At 45.8% G+C, this 24,669-nt stretch overlaps 1 protein-coding gene across 1 annotated transcript; it reads left to right on the top strand.

Moving 5' to 3' along the window:
* The first annotated feature begins 59 nt into the window (after positions 1–59).
* On the top strand, positions 60–17,188 carry stag2b (STAG2 cohesin complex component b). Its single transcript, XM_083685505.1, has 34 exons — positions 60–202; positions 2,319–2,448; positions 2,561–2,642; positions 3,098–3,247; positions 3,453–3,549; positions 3,680–3,756; positions 4,022–4,226; positions 4,469–4,620; positions 5,844–5,917; positions 6,016–6,139; positions 6,297–6,395; positions 6,629–6,708; positions 6,844–6,951; positions 7,528–7,639; positions 8,342–8,459; positions 8,584–8,687; positions 8,915–9,007; positions 9,243–9,332; positions 9,626–9,829; positions 10,282–10,352; positions 10,578–10,665; positions 10,774–10,854; positions 11,178–11,270; positions 11,519–11,693; positions 11,877–12,016; positions 12,250–12,351; positions 12,512–12,660; positions 12,905–13,033; positions 13,176–13,408; positions 14,029–14,254; positions 14,357–14,464; positions 14,655–14,781; positions 14,923–15,000; positions 15,123–17,188. Exons 2-34 carry the CDS (start codon positions 2,405–2,407, stop codon positions 15,144–15,146), a joined length of 3,837 nt encoding a protein of 1,278 aa, XP_083541631.1. The 5' UTR covers positions 60–202; positions 2,319–2,404; the 3' UTR covers positions 15,147–17,188.
* The last annotated feature ends 7,481 nt before the right edge of the window (positions 17,189–24,669 follow it).

The raw sequence follows: 24,669 nt of genomic DNA, 5'->3' as shown, positions 1-24,669 counted from the left end.
GCACCAGGAGTTTCCTCCCCTTCAGTCTCGTCGAAACAACAAACCCTACGGAGCAAGCGGGGTGAGAGAGCGTCCAAAACTGTCTCTGACCGCCACTTTCAAACTCATGCGGAATTACATTGAAATTTCACTAATATCATTATAAGAACACGCAACATCTTCGCTAAATTTGACATCTGCTGGAACTTAATTTGATAACGAGGTAAGTTATAAAATGGCGGAGAGGAATCTGGAAGTTAGTTGGTTTGTATTTTGTTGGTAATGTTAGCTAGCTAGCCTCTGTGGCTAGGTTAGCTAATCAGCTACGCTGCTAATATGGCCCGAACGACGGTCTGTGTGAGCTAGCTAGCTAAAGCGGTAATGGTAGCTAAGCGCTGACTCAAGCAACGCAAACGAAAGTACATGAATTTAAGAAAATAGCTTACGAACTTAAAGGTAACTTACTATAGTTATAGCTATACCTAATTGGAACGTAGCTAATATAGCTAGCTAACGAAGCGGGCACCCTAGCTAGATATTTAGCTAGCTGTACTGGCGCTGGAACTCCCGAGGCAAGATGGAGGACGCAAGGAGGAGAATGTTTTTGTGGCCAGCTAGCTAGATAGCCCTGGATTTATGGTTGCTCCGCCAAGTCTGTGTCTTTGCAATGGTTAGCTGTGCAGTGGAGAAAGGTCCTAGTCTGTAGAGGAAGTAGACAGACGATTTGTTCCCACTGTCAGTTCAGTAGCTAGCGGCCTATTTTGGGTAGTTCAACGCAAGATGGAGAATTATTCGTAGGCTACAAGTTAGCTGGCTAGCTGCTACTAGCAAGATGGAGATATCTCACGGCGGAATGTTATGACATGTCCTCAAGGAATAAACTGTTACATAGAAAATGTTAACTTGTTATTTTCTGTATCATTGGAGAGTTTACGGATAGGGATCAGTTGTCGAGTTCCTTTCATGTTTTCCATGACCGGTAATGTAGCTGTCTTGGAGTTTAGTACCTACCGTTATTGTTAATCTATCATGACAGTCCCGTCAGACACGGACGGAGCAAGCCCCGTAGCGTCCGCTGTCCGTGCTGGGAACGGTCCCCGTGTCACAGATTAGCGAACGGGAGTCCGTGTGTACAACCTGTACAGCCTATCTGTTTTCGGAATAGTTCATGCGTCATTCATTGCGCTTTGTATCGCGGGGATACCGTCAATGATAGCATTTATTCCCGGGTTTTGGCGCCACTTTTTCGGTCAACAGGCAGCAGACTTTTGCCGACAAGTCAACCAGCTAGCGCTTGTACCGTCTTGCATTTAAGCAACTTTAATGGCTGAGTAGTTAGCTAGTTGCGTAATAACAAATTCAGCACAGTAATCATTTTGACAACTCGTTATTAGATATTGTCACCTGACCCACTTCCGTGCGTATTACTTAGGTATTTAGCTAGCAAGACATACTGTACACATTTTAAGTAAATTCCCGCGCACTTGTCTAAGACATCCTTCAAAGGAAGAAAGATAGTTTTCTATAGATGTTCAATGAAATAGGACGCCATTTAACACCATTATTCATTCTGACCCACTAGTAAATCAAGCATTTACATTTGCAGCATTGTTGTTCAGAGTCGTTCCCTGTTAGAAGTTGTATATTACTTAGTACACTATTTATGACACACCCTGCACAAGGTTGGGTGGAGTTACATTTGCCTCCCGTGAACGTAGGTACCTGGTCACTACAGTACGTTTACCCAATTGACAGACAGGGAACACTTTTTTTTTTATTGATTTGACACAAAACAGGCGATGGCATAGGCTATATTGCGAATGTGCTTTTTCCGTCGTGGACACACGGCCATGTCATCTATCATGGCCGAGTATTCTACTCTGCTCCCTGCTGTTTTTCATGTTTACGTCCACCGATGTTGATACTCGGTTTTGATTGGTTAAGATGTGTACCGGGGGCGTGTTGGATGCTTCTATATTTGGTAGTGAAGGCAGATCTTCTGTCCTGCCCGCGGTGACGTTTCCTGGAAACCAGGGGGGAGGCGAGAAGAGTGAGGGCCAATGAGGACATAGCTGAGCATGACAGGAGTGCAAGTGCCCACCCCCTGTTACCATGTGAAAATAGTATTTTATTTTTTTCCAGTGGAAATGACAGGGCACACGTTTTTGCAGAGAACAGAGCTCTGTGTTGATTTATGAGAGCACCACACTAGTCTTCAAAGCTGGAGCCAACATGCATCATTTCCTGTGGCACTGGGTCAAGGCAATCCTCTTACCGTGTCCATGCATTCTGAATTTCTCCAATACAAATCCATGCATTCTCTCTTGATTTCTTTCTAGGTCATATGCGACTGCTCGGCTGCCCTGTGGTCTCTGAGGATCTGAAGTCAGTCATAAGTTGAGGTGGTCCAAAAGATGTTACAGAAATGATAGCAGCACCAGATATATCGTCAGATTTCCACTTCCCTCAGTAAGTGGTTACTTTTACCTTCTGCTATTGGCATCTTGAGAACCATGAGTGCTGGCTTGATAAGAATGGGAAACGTAGCGGATGTGTTCCTAATGCCTGTGTTTGTCAACAGGGATACAGACACACGTTTCTCCTCAGACACAGACTTCTCTGAGGATCCTGATGGAAAGATTACAAACCCAACCAAAGGAAAGGTAGCAGCCTTTCCTTTTTTTTACTTTTTAAGTTATTATGCCAAGTGTGTAGTCTCTTAGAAAACTTTGACATTCAACATTCAAGCGCGTAACCACAACAACAACAACAAAAGCGCAATGTGAACGCAGCCTTTGGGCCAGTAGGTTGTCCTGGACAGGTCACATGATCCAGGACGACTCCTCACCCTACTTATTATCTCCCATGTCTGATTTTCAATTACTTTACTTGACCCTATTGTGGTGTTTTGGTGTTATTGCGTGTGTTTGGATTTAACCCATCATCACATGCTGAGAATGATTGATTTAATTAAGTTGGCAAAAGTAGACTACTTTATTATCCTTGCTGAAGACATTTATTTTGCAGTGTTAGATGAAAAGTGCTTGTCCCTCATAACATGATTCTGCCTGTACTGTGTCTCACCTCTCCTCTCCATCCATTCCTCTCTCCAACGCAGGGGGGAAAGAAGGGCAAGAAGGCCCCTGGGGAGAAGGGTAAAGGGGGGAAGGGAGGGGGCCCTGGCCGGATGAACGGCCACCACCAGGAGAATGGCATGGAGAACATGATGCTGTTTGAGGTGGTGAAGCTGGGCAAGAGTGCCATGCAGGTGTGTGTGTGTGTGTGTGTGTGTGTGTATACACACCTTTGCGTATGCGTCTTTGTATGTGTGCTCACATTATCACAATGGAAATGTGTTTGTGTATGTTAGCAATCATACTATTTTTTTAATGTTATCTTGACATACAGAATAAACTGCACTGTAAGTTGATTTAATTTCTATATTTTGTTTTTGACTCGTTGTTTTCTTGCAGTCGGTTGTTGACGACTGGATCGAGTCCTACAAGACTGATCGAGATGTGGCCCTCCTGGACCTCATCAACTTCTTCATCCAGTGCTCGGGCTGTAAAGGTGTGTGTGTGTGTGTGTGTGTGTGTGTGTGTGTCAGGCAACAGAAGACATAGCTTCTGAAGAGGATGGACTAGACTTGGCGTGCTAGATCAGTTTAGCGAATTACCCTTTTTCTCCTCCTGTGCTCCAGGGGTCGTCAGCGGGGAGATGTTTCGCAACATGCAGAACTCAGAGATCATCAGGAGAATGACGGAGGAGTTTGATGAGGTACTGAGATGATGTTCAGTAATAGTATTGGATCGTTTATCATGTTTTCTGTTGTCTTCTGAAAGATTTTTCAATTCTGATATGGCTCCAGATTTCTCTTCTGCACATTTTTTTTTGTGTTGTGTGTTTCAGTTGAGTTCTTATTTCATATAACAGAGATTATTTTTTTGCTGATCAGTAACTGTCAGTGTGTGATGTATTGGCCCTCTCTAAAGAAGTGCATTTACCAGTGTGCTCCCTCCCTGTGTTCCTCATCCGTCTGCAGGACAGTGGCGACTACCCTCTGACCATCGCAGGGCCCCTGTGGAAGAAGTTCAAGGGCAGTTTCTGCGAGTTCATCGCAGTGCTGGTGCGCCAGTGTCAGTACAGCATCATCTACGATGAGTACATGATGGACACGGTCATATCCCTCCTCACCGGCCTGTCGGACTCCCAGGTCCGAGCCTTCAGGCACACCAGCACACTCGCAGGTAAGAGAGAGAGTGTGTGTGTGTGTGTGCGTGCACGCGAATCTCTGGGTCACTGTGGGTATGTGTTGGTTTTTGAAGAAACTCCAGAGGGTTATGGGTTTTGACAACCCAACGGTTAAATAGGTTCAGTCTGGTAGGTGCGTAATGTGTACTGACTCAAGTCACAGTTTTCATTAGAGGATTTCCTTATGTAAGATGTTGCACTACAGATATGTGAAGAACGTGATTGTGTGTTTGTGCAGCTATGAAGCTGATGACGGCCCTGGTAAACGTAGCTCTGAACCTGAGCATCAACATGGACAACACCCAACGGCAGTACGAGGCAGAGAGGAACAAGATGGTGGCCAAGAGGGCCAATGACAGACTGGAGCTACTACTGCAGAAACGCAAAGAGGTCTGTGACACACACACTCTCACAAATACACTCACCCAACACTTTATTAGGATCATCTGTACACCATCTCATGGTGAAGGTGGTGTGATGGTGTGGGGAATGTTTTCTTGGCACACTTTGGGCCCGTTATAATACCAATCAATCATTGCTTGAATGGCACAGCCTATTTGAGTATTGTTGCTGACCATGTGCCTCCCATCATGGCCACAATTTACCCATGTTTTAATGGTTACTTCCAGCATGATAATGCACCATGTCACAAAGCAAAAGTCGTCTCAAACTGGTTTCATGAACTTGACAATGAGTTCAGTGTTCTTCAGTGGCCTTTCCAGTCACCGGATCTGAATCCAATAGAACACCTTTGGGATGTGGTAGAACGGGATATTCACAGCTTGAAAGTGCACCTGAAAAATCTGCAGGAATTGCGTGATGCAATCATGTCATCATGGACCAAAATCTCAAAGGAATGTTTCCAACATCTTGGAATCAGTGCCATGAAGAATTGAGGCTGTTTTGAGAGGAAAGGGAGGCCCTACCCAGTATTAGTATAGTGTTCCTAATAAAGTGTTCGGTGAGTGTATATACTGGAACTACTGCTGCAGAAATGCAAGAAGTAAGAGAGAGTCAGTCTATAGTCTGACTGCTCTCCCTGCTTGGAAAACCTCTTATCATACCTCACTACACGCGTTGCATCAACTCTCACACCCAGACGATCATGGCGCAGATCTGTTTTAACGTTCAACCTAGGAACAAATGGTGTGTGTGTGCGTAGTCTGACATGATGGCCACTTGTGCCACTTGTGTTCTAGCATGGGCCCTGCACACCCCTTTGCACTGTGTTAAAGCTGGCATTGAGTCTGTGGTGTACATTGTGTTAATTCTGGAGATGAGTGTGTGGTGTATGCTGTGTTAATGCTGGCATGGAGTGTGGTGTATGCTGTGTTAATGCCGGCATGGAGTGTGTGGTGTATGCTGTGTTAATGCAGGCATTGGCAGTTTACTAGGTTATGTAACGTCAGGACCCACTGGGCACCCATCTGCTGGCTCAGACTGCCACCACACTACCAGTAGCAGCATCACACACACTAATAAAGTCTCATTGCACACCAATGCCTCAACTATGATGGCTTTCTGCTTAGATGCGTGTAAAAATGTCAAAATTATTCTGTATTGCGTGAGTAGAAAATACATTTTTATGAAATTGTTTCTTGTTCTCTTTTCAGTTGCAAGAAAATCAGGACGAGATCGAAAACATGATGAATGCAATATTCAAGGGTGTGTTTGTTCACCGATATCGGTACGTTCCCTGTCTCTTCTTGTTTCCTCCCTTTGGGCTGAATCCTAACTGTATAGCGGAGGTGATGATGATGATGATGATGTCTGTCATTGTTTCAGTGATGCGATAGCAGAGATTAGGGCCATCTGCATAGAGGAGATCGGAATGTGGATGAAACTGTACAGCGATGCCTTCCTCAATGACAGCTACCTGAAATATGTGGGCTGGACCATGCACGACAAGGTGAGCTGTGGCTGTTTGTGTGTGTGAGTATGAGGGAGGGAGAGAGAGACTCATGAATGATGTGTGTGTGTGTGTGTGTGGAGCAAATGAGATGTAACGTGGAGAATGTATTTTTTCAGCCAGATGAAGTGTATTTCTGATTGTGTGTGTGTTTTAGCAAGGAGAGGTGCGTCTCAAGTGTCTGACAGCGCTGCAGGGTCTCTACTACAACAGAGAGCTCAACACACGACTGGAGCTCTTCACCAGCCGCTTCAAGGTTAGCGCCACCTGCTGTTCAGCTCACCGCGCACCAAATTGAATACTGATCCATTCTGGCTCTTCCCTTCAACAATACAACCTCTGGCCACGACTGCTTGATCTGTAAACTTCAGTTTGAGGAGGAGGGGTTTGTTTGTGTTACTGCTCATATGAATGATGAATAGTGTTGTGAAACCTCTTCTCTAAATCTGCCTCTTTTTTTTTTTCTTTTTTTTTTACCTATGTTCTCAGGACCGTATAGTCTCCATGACTCTGGACAAGGAGTATGACGTAGCGGTCCAAGCAATAAAACTGCTCACACTCGTTTTACAGTAAGACGCTATGATCTGTAATTGCTTACACATTGCTCTGTTGAGTCCTTGTAACCTCCATTCCCATGTTCCAACTGTCTTTGTATAAAGGTCATGACACCCACTGAATTAGAGTTGCTGTGTGTGTTTCTGCAGTAGTACAGATGAGGTGCTCAGCCCCGAGGACTGTGAGAGCGTCTATCACCTGGTCTACTCTGCCCACCGACCTGTTGCCATAGCAGCCGGGGAGTTCCTGTTTAAGAAGTATGATGTTACTCCTCTTTTTTATTGTTTAGACATGGTCATTAACAACAATAGGGTCATGTACTGAATTAGTGCTTTTAGTCAGGAGTTGTGGGCAGAAGTTGCTCTCAAGCACAGATCTAGGATCAATGTACTCTTCCCAAAACCTTTACCATTAAGAGTGGGCGATACACAGCTGACCGTAGATCTGTCAAGAGGCAATTTCATGGTTGTTGTTGTGAATATTAGGATTAATGTGACATAAAGATGAAAACTCAACGTCTCATTTCTTCCCCCGGAACAGAGACGCAGAGCTGAAGAAAGGAGTAGTAGAGAGGTTAGAAAGAGAGAAGAAGAGAGTGAGTGAGAGAGAGAGAGAGAGAGAGAGAGATTTGTAGGAGATGTGAGAGCTGGCTCAGTGGTGAAGTCATAGAAGTCATACTGAGGTGGTGATGATTTGACTGGTCTGCCAGTGTTGGTGTTGACCATGATAGGGAAAGGAGCTAGGGGCTATTGAAAGACTGGTGTGCACACTAATACCTGAGTGCCTGATAGTAAGAGCAGTGATTGACCCTTTTCCCCTCTGCCTCTTTTCAGACTATTCAGCCAGCGGGAGCCTGAGGAGGAAGGTGCCCCCAAGAGGAGAGGCAGACAGAGCCCCAATGCCAACCTCATCAAGACTACAGTCTTCTTCTTCCTGGAGAGTGAGGTGAGGGCAAGACACACACACACTCGGGCTGGGTACCGAAGTTTGGTTCCTTAATGGAACCGACGGAATCAAGTCGATACCAAGTAGAATTGTTTCTTTGGGATGGACAAGTACATTTTCTCGCGGCAAAGTTCACTAATTCGGAATGCTTCCTTCAGCCTGCTTGAGCTGTCGGAGAGACAGCTGACTAGCAACATAGCTGATCAAGCAGACAGAGAGAATTCAAAGTTAGGAATCTCAGAAGTACAGGAATGGTTTTAGAAGGAGGCAGGTGAGCAGTGAGTGAATGCAGCAGTGAGTGTTCAACTTCATTGGCTGGTGCTGACTGACGTCTTAAAGGGGCAGTACCGTATTTCATGACTCACACAGAAGTGCGAGGTATTTCATCATTAGGCGTTTAATATGCTTTAGCAATCTGTTTAATTTCAAACATGTTGGCAGATGTTTAGATCGACACTTCCCAGTAATAATACATAGGCTGATATTGCTGAAGAATAATTGCTATGGGGGAGACCTCCATACCTAACATCTTGCCAGCAGAGTTGAATGAGGGCTTATTGATTATCCTTATTTCAAAGTATTGAAGATATAAATGCACTCTCATTCTCTCACAAGTAGTGTACCAAGTGGACTCACAATGGGAGACACACACAAACACTGACTGTCTGTTTCTCTCTCTCTCAACCTCAATCTCTCTCTCAGCTCCATGAGCATGCTGCGTACCTGGTGGACTCTCTGTGGGAGAGTGGTGGCGAGCTGCTGAAGGACTGGGAGTGTATGACCAGCCTACTGCTGGATGACCCGCTGCCTGGAGAAGAAGGTGTGACTCAACCCCTCTAGTCCTCTTCTAAACAACACTCCATTCAGGCTGAAGCTTGTCTTTACCAGTGTGTGTATGGTTGTGTGTCCTGAGCTAATATCTCTGTCTCTCTCTCTCCGTGTAGCCCTGACAGACAGACAGGAGACTGCTCTAATAGAGATCATGCTGTGTACTGTGCGCCAAGCTGCAGAGTGCCATCCTCCTGTGGGCCGCGGCACGGGGAAGAGGGTAAGACACACACACACACACACACACACACACACACACACACACACACACACTAGCCTCAGGCATGGCTGTGTAAACACGCGGATCTCTGACTTTGCCCCAAGCACCGTCTTTTGTTTTTATGCAGCGGGGGAAAAGCAACGTCAGTAGATTCTGTCTGTAGCGTAACCTGCAGCTAGGTTGATGAGACAGGTAACTGAACTCTAGTTTGCTATCTCTCTGACCAGGTGATGACAGCCAAGGAGAAGAAGACTCAGCTGGACGACCGTACCAGGATGACTGAGCTGTTTGCTATAACACTGCCCCCTCTGCTGGCCAAGGTAGGTCACCTCTTTTTGAGTCTCTACAATCAGGGACTTCAACAGGTTGTATATGACGACATGAAATTAAAACCCCTTCTTCTTGGGTCCTGCCCGCTAGACGATTAACTCTGAATAGCTAGACCTTTAATTATGAGGGTTTTATTCTAGTATGATCTCTGTAATGATACACTGCGGATGTCAGTTTTTGTGAATGCTGTTTCTCAAGAAGGTCTGTGTCTCTGTCTGTGTCCAGTACTCTGTGGATTCAGAGAAAGTGACCAACCTGTTGCACCTGCCTCAGTACTTTGACCTGGAGATCTACACCACGGGACGTCTGGAGAAGGTGAGCGCTCACTGACCTGTGTGCTTCAGTGTGACAGGCAGGGTTCCAACCCTGGTCTCCCGGGTAGATGACCCAGGCGTCGACCGTTGGGTCAAGAGGACCTCCTCAAGGTCCTTCACATAGATAACTGCTAAGAGAGAGACACAAGCAACTCCCCAGTCACATCAAAGCACCATGTACTCCAAACTCGGCTAGTTGTCAAGTCGCTAAGACTCAATGTCACACATTGTTATAGGCAACGTTGACTGATTGGTGATTGGGGTGTTAATGCATGACACCTTTCTCCTATCTAGCACCTGGAGTCACTGCTGCGTCAGATCAGGGAGACGGTAGAGAAGCACACAGACACAGAGGTCCTGGAGGCCTGTTCCAAGACCTACCACGCCCTCTGCAACGAGGAGTTCACCATCTTCAACAGGGTGGACATCGCCCGCTCTCAGCTGCTGGACGAGCTGGTGGACAAGTTCAACAGGCTACTAGAAGACTTCCTACAGGAGGTGAGAGAGAGAGACTGAATACAGACATGAGAGACACATAGAAATGGAAGAGTTTAGAGATACATAGAAATGGAGGAGTTTAGAGATACATAGAAATGGAGGAGTTTAGAGATACATAGAAATGGAAGAGTTTAGAGATACATAGAAATGGAAGAGTTTAGAGATACATAGAAATGGAGGAGTTTAGAGAGTGGGAGGCAGACAGAAATCAGACTCAAGTCTGGTCTGAAAAAATGTCATGCACTTTTTTTTGTCTCTAATGGACACGGGATAGGTGATAGCAAAGTTGTCTGGGGCTAGGAGATGTTGCCATAAGGCTTACAGAGGCAGAAACCGAAGGGTCAGGGAAAAGGTACCATGGGTTGTTTTGGGAACCAGGCCAATGACTGAGGCCAGAGGGAGTGAGTGTTAATGCTGTAGAGGTGAGACTGACGCTCGTGATTTCTCTACAGGGAGAGGAGGCAGACGAGGATGATGCCTACCAGGTCCTGTCCACTCTCAAGAGGATCACCGCTTTCCACAAGTAAGAGACATGTCCCCTATGATCTCTCTACACTCTCCACCTCCCCTTTCTTTTACTCCTCTCCTCTCCCCCACCCCCATTCTCTCCTGTCCCCCACCCCCATTCACTCCTCTCCCCCACCCCCATTCACTCCTCTCCTCCTCCCAACTCCTTTGTGGCAGAAGGCCACTACTGTGACTGTGACTGAATGAATCCTGATGCTCTCTTTCTCTCTCTCTCTCTCAGTGCCCATGACCTGTCTCAGTGGGACCTGTTCACCAGCAACTTCAAGCTACTCAACACAGGGATCGAGAACGGAGACATGCCTGAGCAGGTGAGCTAACACAGAGGATAGAAATACCCACCTCCACAGAGCTACCTGGAGTCTCATTGATATATGAACTCACTCTCTCTCTCTCTCCCCCCCCCTCTCTGTGAGTAGATAGTGATCCACGCGTTGCAGTGTACCCACTATGTGATCCTGTGGAACCTGGCCAAGGTATCGGAGGGCAGCCACAAAAAGGTGAACAATCGGGCGATGGTGTCAAGTGTCACCTCCTTACAAAGCGTGTGATTGACAAGTGGACAACTTTTTCCGTTTCATAGTCGCAGAGTTTGTGTGGTTGGTAGCAGGTGTATCTCAATAGACCTCTATTCCATCTTCAATTATCTGAAACCGCAGGGTAGATGAAAACAAAGTGGATGCATGGTGAATATAAATCGAATGTTGAATGTTAATCTGATGTTGAATGTTAATTGAATGTTAATGTAACGTTGAATGTTAATCTGCTGGTGAATGTTAATGTAACGTTGAATGTTAATGTATTTGTATATGTGTTGCTTCAGGAGGACATGGTGACCCTGAGGAAACAGATGAGAGCGTTCTGTATGATGTGCCAGCGTTACCTCACCAACGTCAACACAACGGTCAAAGAGCAGGTCTGTATTACGGCTGTGGTCCTGAAACTAGAACAGGGGTCCTACACACGTCACAGTAGACAGCTTGGTGCTTTTAGTTATACTCCTGGTTTAGTCCATACTCAGCTTGTGAGGGTCTTTGGAGTCCCACTTACATAACCCGTTTAGGGAAACCATAAGGAATCTTTGGTTCATAGAAGAGAAGGCCAAGAAGGCGGTTCACCACACTAACTGTTTTCTTCCCTCCCTCCTGTGTTTGTGTTCTGTAGGCGTTCACCATTCTGTGCGACGTGCTGCTGATCTTCAGCCACCAGGTGCAGTCTGGTGGCAGAGAGCACCTGGAGCCTCTGGTCTACTCACCTGACGACTCCCTACAGTGTGAGCTGCTGTCCTTCATACTGCATCACGTGTTCATAGACCAGGACGATGACTCCAACAGCACAGGTACTGCACACGCACGCACGCACACTAGCAAACACACACACACACACACAGGTCTACTCTCCTGATGATGCCTGGCTACAGTCAGAAACCCACAAGGACACATGTTCCTAGCGGGTGTGTAGTAGTAGATGTGGTGTGTGTCTGCGCTGTGTTTTTGACGGCTCCCCTGGTGTGTATCGGCAGACGGTCAGCAGGATGACGAGGCGGCCAAGATAGAAGCCCTGCATAAGAGGAGGAACCTTCTAGCAGCCTACTGCAAGCTCATCATCTACAACGTGGTCGAGATGGAGACTGGAGCAGACATATTCAAACAGTACATGAGGGTAAGGTGGCCTCTGTTACATTGCTCTTACCTGGCTTGACCTAGCAATGACCTCCTCTTACCTGTATGTTTGGTGAGTTATGACCTACTCGTGCCTGCTAGTGACACGGTTGTTACCTGTTCGTCTTACCGGTTTCACCCGTCATACTAGCGCATCTAACCTAGCATCACTCCGCTCCATAACTGTATCCACCTCTCCCTCTCTCTCTCTCTCTCCCTCCCTCCCCCTGGCAGTATTACAATGACTACGGTGACATCATCAAGGAGACCATGAGCAAGACCAGACAGATTGACAAGATCCAGTGTGCCAAGACCCTCATCCTCAGTCTGCAGCAGGTCAGTCTCGAACAGCGTTATGGTATGGGGTTGAATTTGGTGATGAAGAAGCCAAAGCGTTTGTTGGCAGATGGATTATCAGTGTGTTATAACTGTTATGAGTTGGGTGTATGTGTGGTAACTAACCACCCCCCACCCCACCCCTTCACTCTCCCTCCAGTTGTTTAATGAGATGATGTCAGACCTGGGTACCGGGTTCGACCGCTCCTCGTCATCGTTCTGCGGTATCAAGGAGCTGGCCAGACGCTTCTCTCTCACCTTCGGTCTGGACCAGGTCAAAACCAGGGACGCCATCGCCATGCTGCACAAGTGAGGCTCCCTACTCACCTGCTATTAGCTCAAGCGGTGCATCATAATGAATATGATGTCATTACCGTGTGCATGCATGCATGTACATAATGTGGAGAGGAAAGTCTTATGTGTCTGTGTGCGTGTTCATAGACCAGTTCATTAGTGTAGAATTGTATTGTACTTTATGTACTTCATGAGTAAGATCGAAGTCATCAGGAACGTTTCCCCATCCCTTCTCTCCCTCTCCCGTTGTCTGTTTCAGAGATGGTATAGAGTTTGCGTTTAAGGAGGTCAACCCCCAGGGAGAAGGATTCCCTCCCCTTCATCTAGCCTTCCTGGACATACTCAGCGAGTTCTCCTCCAAACTCATGAGACAGGACAAGAGGACTGTGTAAGTCAATGGTTGTGGGGGGTGTGTGGTCTCATTCTCTCCTCCTTAGAGGGAGGTGTGTGGGGGTGTGCGTGTGTGTGTTCGTGCACGCTAACTCCACTTGCGTGCATATATAACCTCCCTCTCCCTCTCTCTCTTCCAGTCACATGTACCTGGAGCGGTTCATGACGTTCCAGATGGCCCTGCAGAGAGAGGACTGCTGGCTGCCTCTCATCTCCTACAGGAATTCCCTGCAGGCCGGAGGAGATGACGACACCATGTCTGTCATCAGCGGCTACTCCAGCAGGGGCTCGTCTGTGCGCTCCAAGAAGGCCAAGCCTGCCGCAGCCACGGCCACGGCCTCCGCAGCCAAGAGGAAACTGCCAGAAGGAGCAGGTACACAGACCCGTTTAGGTCATCGTTAGGTCAGCAGAACTATCATGTAGCTTCTCCTCTGTGGTCACATGTTAGTCAACGTAGGGTGCGTTTGCTATCTGGGACGGGCAGCAGTGTGGCGTTAACTCTTAGCAATCCTGCTAGAGGTAGAGTTGGATGCATCACCCATTCCCCTTCATTCAGTGCAATGAGGGTTCTGTCCCCAGCGCCAATGGTCCTCATCTCAATCACTCTGAATCCCTCATCAACTGAAACCCAGGCATGATGTAACAATAGCTGTGATGTAGCCCCCCCAGATTAACCCAGATGCTGCTCCAATCTGTGCTCCGTCCTGGCCGATGAGAGAGGAGATTAAACGGCAGCAGATGGTGAATGGTCCCCTAACCACTGAAACAGGATCAGTGGGTTTCATCCCCTTAATGGTTTAGGGAAGTGTAGAGTTTAGGGTGAATGGAGCCTAATATCCACCCATTACTGATGAGGGGACTGAGAAGGTTCAGGGGCGAGACTAGGCACCATAAGCTTGGTGATAACAGGCCTCTAATGCCTTCTAGCTTGTGTGTGTGTGTGTGTGCGTGCGTCTACTGTGTGTGTGTAACCCACCCTCTGTCTGTCCCCAGCTGAGGAGAGCAGTAGCAGCAGTGAGGTGTGGCAACAGAACCTGCAGACCCCAGTAATGATGCCGTCCCCCCACCTGACCTCAACCGTCATGAGGGAGCCTAAGAGAGGGAGAGATGACAGCTACATGGGGGTGTACGCCCTCCCTCCTGACCAGCAGCAGCAGCAGCCCCATCAGACACCCCAACACCAGACCCCCCAACACCACCAAACACCCATGGACTACAAGTATGGAGGCCTTACAGTCTCATAGCATATGTGATACACTTACCATATAACTACCCACGGACTAGATGTATGGCTGCCTAATAGTTTTGTGTGTGTGTTTAGCACCCAGGTGACGTGGATGCTTGCGCAGAGACAGCAGGAGGAGGTGCGTCAGCAGCAGGAGAGAGCCATGAACTACGCCAAGCTCAGGACCAACCTGCAGCACGCCATGTAAGACAATAGCAATTGTCATTAGATAATAATCACTATTATTATTTGCATTATTACTGTGACCTCAGGAACACCTGTCGCTTTTGACCTTGTACGATCGAGTCCCTATGTAGATGTAGAACTGCTATGTAAGGAATCGTGTAATTTATAAAGTGTGTGTGTGTGTGTGTGTGTGTGTGTGTGTGTGTAGTCGTCGCGGCACAGGGCTGATGGAGGAGGACGAGGAGCCTATTGTGGAGGATGTTATGATGTCATCAGAGGGTCGTATAGACGACCTAAACGAAGGCATGGACTTTGACACCATGGACATTGACCTGGTGAGATGGACGCTTCACTGTCTCAATCTACCATTTGTACTTTTAGGGCCCAATTTCCAAATCCATACTGTGGAAACACAGGTCAGATGTACTGTAGGGTCATGTATCCTAATGATTTCCCCCTTCTTCTCTCTCTCCCAGCCCCCCTCGAAAAACCGGCGCGAGAGATCGGAGCTGAAACCAGACTACTTCGACCCCGCCTCAATCATGGATGAGTCTGTAAGTAACATTCACTGATTTTAATTGATTTGATCGATTCACTTCCTGATTCACTCCACATTACTATGTAGTGAGCTTGGTAGTTGCACAGATGCCTAACGAAGCATATTTTCTCTTTCTAGGTCCTCGGAGTGTCCATGTTTTAAGCTGATATTAGGAGGCTGGGAGCGAGAGAAGAGGCGTTTTGTATTTAAATGGAGACTCAGCAATATGACGTTGCCACAAGCAGCGGAGCGACTTCAGACACAACCACAACAACAGCAAGCAAGAGGATTCAGTGGCCAGCGGTTCCATAGGCGTCTGTGCATGTGACAGCTGCTGTGTGACAGAGAAAGCTAACACATGAAACGTCTCCCGTCTCCGGCCAATGTCGCCCCGCTACCTGCGGCCGCGTCACATCGCTGAAGCTACCCTTTAAGGAGAATTTTAGATTCAGAACAGACGTGTTTTCTGTTGAGAATATTTCTAGCTTATACTCCATGTGGACTAACGGGGCACCCACACACAGTGTTGTTTGCTCAGCGGGGACTTGATTTAAAAAACAAAACAAAAAAAACAAGTACTTTTAGAATCCTTGGGTAAGCTTTCCCTGTTCAGTTATAGAGTGGCAGTTCCAAAGCTTAAGGAATCAGATATTTTTATCTGAAGGAAGATTCATACTTGTAGTTTTTATTTTATTTTTTCCAAATGGGGGATTATAGATGTCTAAGTTAAGAAATCTTTGTTTTATGTCTCTAACCCTTTCTGTGATTGTGAGTAACCAGGTGTGAAGTAGTAATTTATAAACAGGTGGTAGTTACTGGCTATGCTGTGTTAGAAATGGACGGAGGTCTTTAGAGAATATCTTTTGTGTTTTAGTTTATTTCCCCCGTTTTTTTTGGGCCTAATTCTGTGGTCCTTATAACCACTGGTGGTTCTGATGGTTCTGGTGGTGAGTTGAATAGAGTCAGGTGCCCTGTAGTGCTGTGAAGATTTCCCAGGGTGTTCATGGAACATGTCACACTGTAAGTTCTGAAGCTTACCCAAAGATTTGGACCGCTCCTCTGTCTCCCCAAGAAACACGAGTCCTGGCCGTGAGAGTCTGTGTCGACTCTGAGAAAAGCAAAGCAGTTCGTTCGCAGAAAATACATTTCTCTCTCTCCAGAAATCCAGCATATTAGAGTGTTGAAATAGGTATCTCTACATTTTAAATAAAGTTATATATGAATCGGTGCTGATTTTATAACTGTGCTTTTGGTTTTTCTTATTTCAAATTTTCAACCGAAAGTTCTAAAGGTTTCAGAAATGTGTAAGTAACTGTTTAAAAATGAAAGCATGTGTAGTCATGCATCAAGGAAGATTTTTAAATTTGTATTTTTATGATTTTTCTTTGTCTTAATAATGTGTTCGGGTTTCTACCTTTTTTCCTACGTGTAAATTAGTTTGAATAAGATTCATGAAAAAGATTTGTGAAATTCAGCTTTAAGGTTTTCAACATAAAAAAAATGTCCTGTCACAAAATTCTTCAATTGAACTATGTATAACATAAAGCCAGTCATTCAAACCCTATTGAACGTGAAAGTAATTCAGCAGCACTCTGGCAGCTAGACAAAGCTTAAATGTGACATAAACTTGTCGTTTGCGAGTTTTACTGAGATGTTTTGTCTACTGAGGTATCTCTACTTTGTAATCATTCCATGCCTAAGCCTTAAACATGCTTGTGAAAGTCATTCGTTCTCACAGTAATCTTCCATGTGCAGAGGATCAGTCATGTTTAAAGGTGGATTATTGGGTTGTTGTTATGACAAAACATTAGAGGTGAACTGATGTAATGTTGATGAAGTAGATAATCAGCCTGTGTGTGTTTTACCTAATTATTTTATGTAAGTACATATTTTGGAAAAAATACTGTCTATTGTTTGTCATTTACCACTACATTGGTATATTTCTTACTTATTAGATCATGTATATAAACAAACCTCAAGCTTTATGTTCTTTTGTGTTTACTTTTTTTGGCCATTTATAGCTATGTGTTTTATTTTCTCTTCTACACACACATACATACATACACACACATTCACACTCACTCACACACACACACACACACACACGCTTTATTGTTTGTTCCCCATCCTCTGTCACTCACTCTGTTTCTGATTTGTACTTGTCTGGAGACAGTAACTTTTTGAATAAAATTAAACCAACTTGATGCGTGTGAGTGTTTATTTCTTAAGTTTCATACCTGTGGTCTATATATCCCTCTGTTGTGTGCACAGCAGAATAAGACAAGACTCTGCAATGAGTAAGATATTCCCATTTTCCAGCACCAAATCGACTAGTTTGAGTCACTGGGGATGGTTAGTGGATCGAAGCCAATTTTTATCAAGCATGGCAGACAGACACACTATCTCTAGGATGACCTCATTGTCTGGGCAATGAGCTGCCAACATCAGCCAATGCTTTTTCATTCAGCTTAGGAACAGACAGGGTACATTCATTTGATGTCCTACATACTGTACTGTAAGTATTATGGGCCCTATTGGTGTCACATCTATTCGTCCAATGCCACTAGGGGGCACTCTCTAGTCAGAGATAGCCAGAGGACACAGGTATGTTGACAGAGCCATTCAGAAATACATGTCATGCTTCATTTGTCATGTCTGTCAGTGACAGTGTATTTTTTGCGTAGCTAAAACCTCAATCTATGAAAGAGAAGATTTAAATTCAGGGCTAACACATTGTAATGTTTTAATGTATTTTCTATGATTGAGGGGTGCCCATCTCTCTACCCTATAGGGAGTCATCAGTGTACGTCATCAGTCTGTACGCAGAGAGAGTGCCATAGCTGTTATCATAGAACAGAGAGGGGGGGGGGCTGGCAGTAGATGAAAGCAGAGGAGGCCTCTGTATTAAACGCAGCATTAAAAAGAAGCTTAGATCAATGGGAGGCTCGTTAGAATAGAGCTTGGAGTTCTATTCACGCCAGCTCCTGTCTACGAGCGCTGGAGAGGACTGTCGTTACATCAGGGTTCCCTCACATCAATTCTCCTTTCACAGTGGCAACGTGCTGCTGCATAGGGAAACACTCAGTTGCCCTGGCAGCCAGGATGAGTGTCCACTGAGAGGACAATCCACTCCAGTCCAATCTAGTCCTGCCCTGAATTCAGGCACATATATGACAAACAGAGGCCTGGGAGTGTTAAGTTGAACCATTGAGCCTTTGAGCAAACCCAGATAAACCAGAGCGTAGCTGACTTGAGAACACCTGACCTGCCACACAATCATGGTCCCACTATCATTTGGCCTGTTTTATCGTTTTCACAACCTGTGTTTTCCAAGCGAGACGGGTTCGTTTCCATAGATAGTGTTTCTTTTAACCTATCCATGTCACGTCCCCTGTGAAGTGTTGTGATGTGTGTGGAGTCAGCCACCAGGTCAGGGCTGCTGAGGGTTCAATCAGAGCTGCAGAGGCTCCAGATAGGTTAATATTTACTCCTGATAACCCAGGGGCCTCCAGAGTCTCTATCAGCCCAGCTGGTGTTTGTACCTTAAAGAGGGTCAAGGAGAGACTTGTGAACTAGGGGAAGGAAGTGGCCAGACTCAACAGAACCCTGACCATAGATTCTATAGCCCTGACCTGTCTGGGTTCTATTATGGAATCTTACAGTTCTGATACATTTTATGTAGCCCTATGGGAAGTCATGGGGTATTTATTTAACCTTTATTTATTCAGTGAATGTTAAAGCTCCACAACAGTAAGATTAATTCCAATTGTGTATCATTCCTAAGCATCTAATAAACCAATGTCTGCATTTGTAAAAAAAAGAAAAAATAATATATATATATAAAAAAGAAAAGAAAAAATGAGAATAAATACATAATTTATTTCCCCACTGTGGGTGTGTTTACATAAGTCATTAATATTCATGTTCCACAGCCCTGATTGGCAGAAAGGTCACTGCCTCAGCCTTTCTGGAATCAAAACAAACCTCACATGAAATAGCTAACGAACACAATGGCAAAGCCAACCAGAGATTTTTAGCTATGTTTGAACCAGAGTCCTGCATGTATCCCAATGGTAAGTAGTGGCTAGTTCAAATAGGTAGTGAGCTTGCAGATGTCAGCTTTCAAATGAATTTATGTTCGATAACTAGCTTGCTGGCTAACTAGGCTACATTTACTTTTACTGCATATATCATCCCTTTTGCTAAACACGCACAAGGACTAAGGGTGATTGGCTATTCAAATGAAGCCATTTATGATGTCAAGACCACACCTATAGAAGGTATGGTCACCTATAAAAGCTTTGTAAAACAATGCAGAACATCATTCTCACATTTTCAGTGTCATTCAATATACCACTCTGCAAAGAACATTCAAAAGACAGGAACATTTGAATTTAGACTGGTGTGGGCCTTTAAGACAAATACCACGTCCTTAGACACGTACTCCTCCTTAAATCCATTGGATAGTGATTACATGGTTAACCCATTAATGAACTGATTAGTTGTAATCTGTGTGGGTTCTCAGGGCAGATAGGGGCAGCTGACCAGGGGATAATCATTAACTAGTCTCTTAATAGACAGACAGACAGTCTAGGAGCTATAGACTTAGTATAGGTAATAGACAGAAGCCTAAGGACAGAGGCTGTATCTCAAATGAAATCATACTTTCATATTGTGCCCTACATAAAATCAAATGTATTTGTATAGCACTTTTTACATAGTCAAATGTTGCAAAGTCCTTCACAACAAGAACAGTACTAAACAAAAAACAAACAAACTGCATTTGACTCTCTGTGGGGGGAATAGGGTGACATTTGAGATTGGCCTCGTAGTCCTAACATGCTGTGTACGCAAAATAGAACTCATCTGGATTAAAAGCGAGAAACTTTGTGGATCAGAGCAGAGATGTGGAGGTGAATGTGAGATGAGGGGGGATCAATGCAGTTTGTTAGGTGAGAGCTGGTTTTATGACTATGTCTGAAACAGGCCAGAACAGGTCAGAGATTCCTGTGTGCTGCTATGAATAGACCACCGTGGGAACTCTCCTGTCAGTTTACACAGTATTGACGGAGGGATAGAGCACTGGAAGGTGTGGTGGACGAGTGAGCGAGTGATAGCTGGCGGTTGTAGTTAAACGGGTGAAACAGGGGGATTAGTCTTTCATCCCTGTGTAGGACTCTTAGCTGACTGCAGTGTGGAATGATCCTGTCACCAGTTAACCCAGGTGAGGTCCTGGGGGGGTTTCAGGGCAGGCGACCCTGATCTGAGGCTGAGACTGCTGGTCCACAGGGACCAGGAGGAAGGAACCCTATGGAGCTGCAGCCCCACAGATCTAATAGGATCAGGTTACCCTCCTCCAGTCCCAAACTAAACCATTAGGTAGGATGGAAAAAGTTTGGCTGTCCTCCACCTCTTCCAGCCAGGCTCACAGACAAGGCTTTGGCTGAGGCTTCCGCTGCCTCCAAGGACCGCCCAAAAGAACACCTCAGCCTAAGAGGTGCCAAAGAACAATGAGATCCACAGACATTCCATCATGCTCTGCCTCCTCAGGCAGACTGGTTGGGAGAGCGAGGAAGTGAGGGAGGGAGGGATGGGAGGGATGGGAGGGGTTGATGAGAATGTGATGAAATCCCTTGTGCTGAAATCTGGTCTGAGCAGGTGTGTGAGATAAGCTTTGTTTGAAGAGATTTCACAATATGAGACCACACCTTCATACCAGACCAGTCTGATTCATATCCTCATCCTCACCGGGGGAGGCCGGTGGAGGCAGAAATCGGAGGACGGGTTCATTGTAATGCACGGAATGGAATGAGGAATAACATCCCGCGTGTTTGATACCGTTCCTTATCTCTTTCCATGCATTACAATGAGCCCGTCCTCTGATTTCTACCTCCCCCAGCCTCCATTGATCCTCACATATGGGAAGCTGCATACAATGTCACCCTCTCTCTCACTCCTCCTCTCTCTTTCACCCCTGTTTCACACCCATCTCTCTCCCCTTCACACCCTCATACACACAGAGGACAGAATGCCTGTGTCCCTGCTTCACTGAAACTCTGCCAAAACTTGGCAAATTCTCAGTAAAGTTTGGATGAGTGTATTAAGGGCAGGATGAGACAGGTCTCATAAAGAAGACAGAGGGTTCCCTGTGTCATCAGCCCCTGCCAGGAAACCCCAGTGATTAACTAGGGCCATCAGACCCCTGCTAATAAGACTCATCTCTCTAATTGGCTGTGTGATATGACTCTCTCTCTCTCTCTCTCTCTCTCTCTCTCTCTCTCTCTGTATGTGTGTGTGTGTGTGTGTGTGTGTGTCTGATTGTGTGTGTGTGTGTGTGTCTGTGTGTGTGTAATCGCGTGTGGGCGAGCATGTGTGATTGGCTTTTTATGTCACTTAACTTCTGAACCAATCCGAATCAGAGATGAGGGAAGGTTGTCTGTGAGAGGTCCTCCTGCTTGCTGAGATCTCGAACCTCAAGTAATAACAATTTATTCCATTTATTTTAAGAAAGGCATGATGGTGTGTAGGGGTCAGGTTATGTAAGGGGGTGACATATCTTTAATGCGATAGGACGGTTCTATAAATCATTGGGAGAGGACAGTTGATGAGGTGTGTGTGGGGTTTTCAGCAGGTATAACAGAGAGAGAGAGAGAGAGAGAGAGAGAGAGAGAGAGAGAGAGAGAGAGAGAGAGAGAGAGTGAGAGAGAGAGAGAGAGAGGTGGAAAGGGTAAGAGTTAGACAGACAGACAGACAGACAGAGAGAGAGTGCAGACTCCGTCAGAGAGTGCTGGTCCTCGTTAACACTCCATTCATCTGCTGCTGGAGGTCAGGGTTCAGAAAGGCCTGAGGGGTGGAGCCTGACCCCTCACCTCTCACCCCTGACCCACCAGCCAGCACCTGGAGTTAAGGAATTTCCTTGTAATATGTCATCATCTTGATTGAATAATAGCCAATTGCTATTTTGAGATGTTTGGTAGATGTCATGGGTCATGTGTAGAATTGCAGGAAATCAGCTTGAAAATAGCAACCCTTCTACACAGACCGATCCACATACACACACACACACACACACACACACACACACACACACACACGCACACATGCACGCACGCGCACACACACACACAGTTCCTGAGAGCTCAGTAGAGAGGGAGTGGCTGACCCAGGTTTATGTGGGAGTGAAAGAGGAGGAGGAAGAGAGAGGAAGGAGGGATGGAGAGAGTTAGGAAAATGAATAAGGAAGGGAGGAGAAAGGAAATGGAGGAGGAGGGAGGGTCTGGGTCACAGCTGTGATAAAGAGGTCACAGTGAGAGATGTTGGTTCATACTGAGGAAGAGGGAAATAAACATCCTCCCAAGAATAGAAGCCGTATCTATTCTCATCTGTCAACTCTGTTTCTAGAGCCAGGTGTGAGCTACATCGCCCGGAGCAGAATTTGCCCTCAAGCAGATTTAAGAATGTGATTATGGAATTACACAAAGCTAGGGTGCGGATGGAGCCAACTTTTTCTTACTCCAGAAACCCTTGCAGAATGTGTGCCCTCAGAGAAACCCAGGTCAGGGGAAGGGCAACCCACTCCTTAAATATGACCCCCCCCCCCCCCTCTCAGGTCTCTGGTCCCTGTCACGGTTTCTTTCCACCCAGTATTACTACAGTATTACCTTGCCCTGTCACCGCAGTCACACTTTGTTTGTAAGGTTTGACTGATTGACTGTTCCCCTGAAACCAAAAATTGGTTATCCGAAGGTTACAGGACAACCAGAATTCCTGTTTTTCCATTTCTCTCTCTCCTTCTCTCCTTCTCTCTCTCTCTCTCTCTTTAGTTCCCCTCCCTACTTTATTTATGCCCACAGAACCACTTTGTTGTGCTTTTAGAAGCTGGGTCTGTAGATGGAGCAGATAGGAGAGCAGATACTCACAGATCCTGCAGAGAGGGGAGATAAGAGCAGATTTATGCGGGAGTGGAGGAGCATGGGAGTAATTGCTGAGGCTTTGATGATGCGGCTGAGAGCCTCCTATACCCTCGGCTGCTTACTAACAAGGACACCCTCGGATTTAGTGTTTGTCTTCGGCTTTTAAGTGTAGGTCTTCTGGTTTTAAGTGTGTATGTGTGTGTGTGTGTGTGTGTGTGTGGGTGTGTGTTTGTCACTGCACTGCTTTTTAAGTGTTTGTATGCGTCAATGCACTGCTTTTTAAGTGTGTGTGTGTGTGTGTGTGTGTGTGTGTGTGTGTGTGTGTGTGTGTGTGTGTGTGTGTGTGTGGATTAATCCAGACTACTGACAAACAGCAGATTTCCTCTTGGCTTAACCTCTTTATCTAGAACTATCAAATTAAAGACGTCTAAACAAATCTCCTCTCACAGCACATGTCAGCATGAGAGAAATCTGTTTCCATGTCTTTTGATAAGATTAGATTGAGTTATTATGTACTTAAATGCATACTGGGTCTCTTTGTTAATGTTTTAAAGATGTGTATGTGATCAAAGCCTCTCCGATGAAGAGCCTTGGGGAATTAATGGGTTGTTGAGCTGGGAACATGATGGTAGAGTTGCCTTTAGGCACACATACATACCCCTCCCCAAATCCCAACCTTAACTCCAGGGGAAATAACGTGAAACTAACCTTCAATCGGTGGCTGTGTTCCAATCCATAGGGATAACCCTGATCTCTACACACTGCACAGCATATATAGTGTAATGACATGTGAAACATGTTTTCGTTCAGAATGTCCTGCAGCATACAGACACAAGTGCCATGTATTTCTGTCACCCACACAACAGAGACAGAAGTATTTCTCACACCCACACACAACAGAGAAGTAAACAAAAGATCTTCACCAGACGTTTATGCTAAATAAAAAATCAATGCTATACATAGCTGTACAGGGAATAACATCCACCGTCTGGGGGAACGTCATTCTTCTCAACAAGCAAGGCAATGGCTCCACAGTGTGTGTGGGGGGTTGTGGGGGGGGGTTTGTGTCCTTGGACGATGATGTCACGGGGGTCCTCAGCGACACCAGGCAGTGACACTGACACGTTGATCCAGGGGCTTAGGACCCTGACCTGACTCCTGACGAGAGCAAGTGGGCTCAGACAGCCCTGAAACAAAAGTACACGCTCACACATACACACACACACACACCCACACACACACACACACCCACACACACACACACACACACACACACACACACACACACACACACACACACACACTTATCATTTATCTCTCTCACAGCTCTGACCCTCCCCCGTGTCTTCCTGTCTTCCTCATGGCACATTCCAACTCACAGGAACATGGAATAGTTACAAGAGTCACTGCTCTCACAACTCTCCTTATAGGCCATCACAACACTGAAAATACGCACACCCTGTCTTTAAACTAACACAAAAATGTCAGTGAGTTCAGTGTGTGTAAAGAAAACAAGTGTTTGGTGAGGTGATGGGTGATGGCTCACCAGTATGTAGCCTGAAATAAAATCTCACTTCTAAGCTTTACGTCAGGATCAGAGAATGGGCCTAAAAACAGTGCCGGAGGTTGGGAACCAATTAGATGCAAAATCCTCCCACATCCTCCTGTGACTCTGCTCTCCACATGACATCACCACATTCAGTGGGCAACTTCTTTCTTTTCCAGCCGTGCCAGAGCAGAGCCAATGTTCTCTATCCTAAAACCTCTTCAGT

The sequence above is a fragment of the Argentina silus genome (assembly GCF_951799395.1).
Source record: "Argentina silus genome assembly, chromosome: 15".
Classification (NCBI taxonomy): Eukaryota; Metazoa; Chordata; class Actinopteri; order Argentiniformes; family Argentinidae; genus Argentina; species Argentina silus.
Note: the sequence above shows the minus strand (reverse complement) of the source record. Positions and strands in the feature narration are given on the sequence as shown.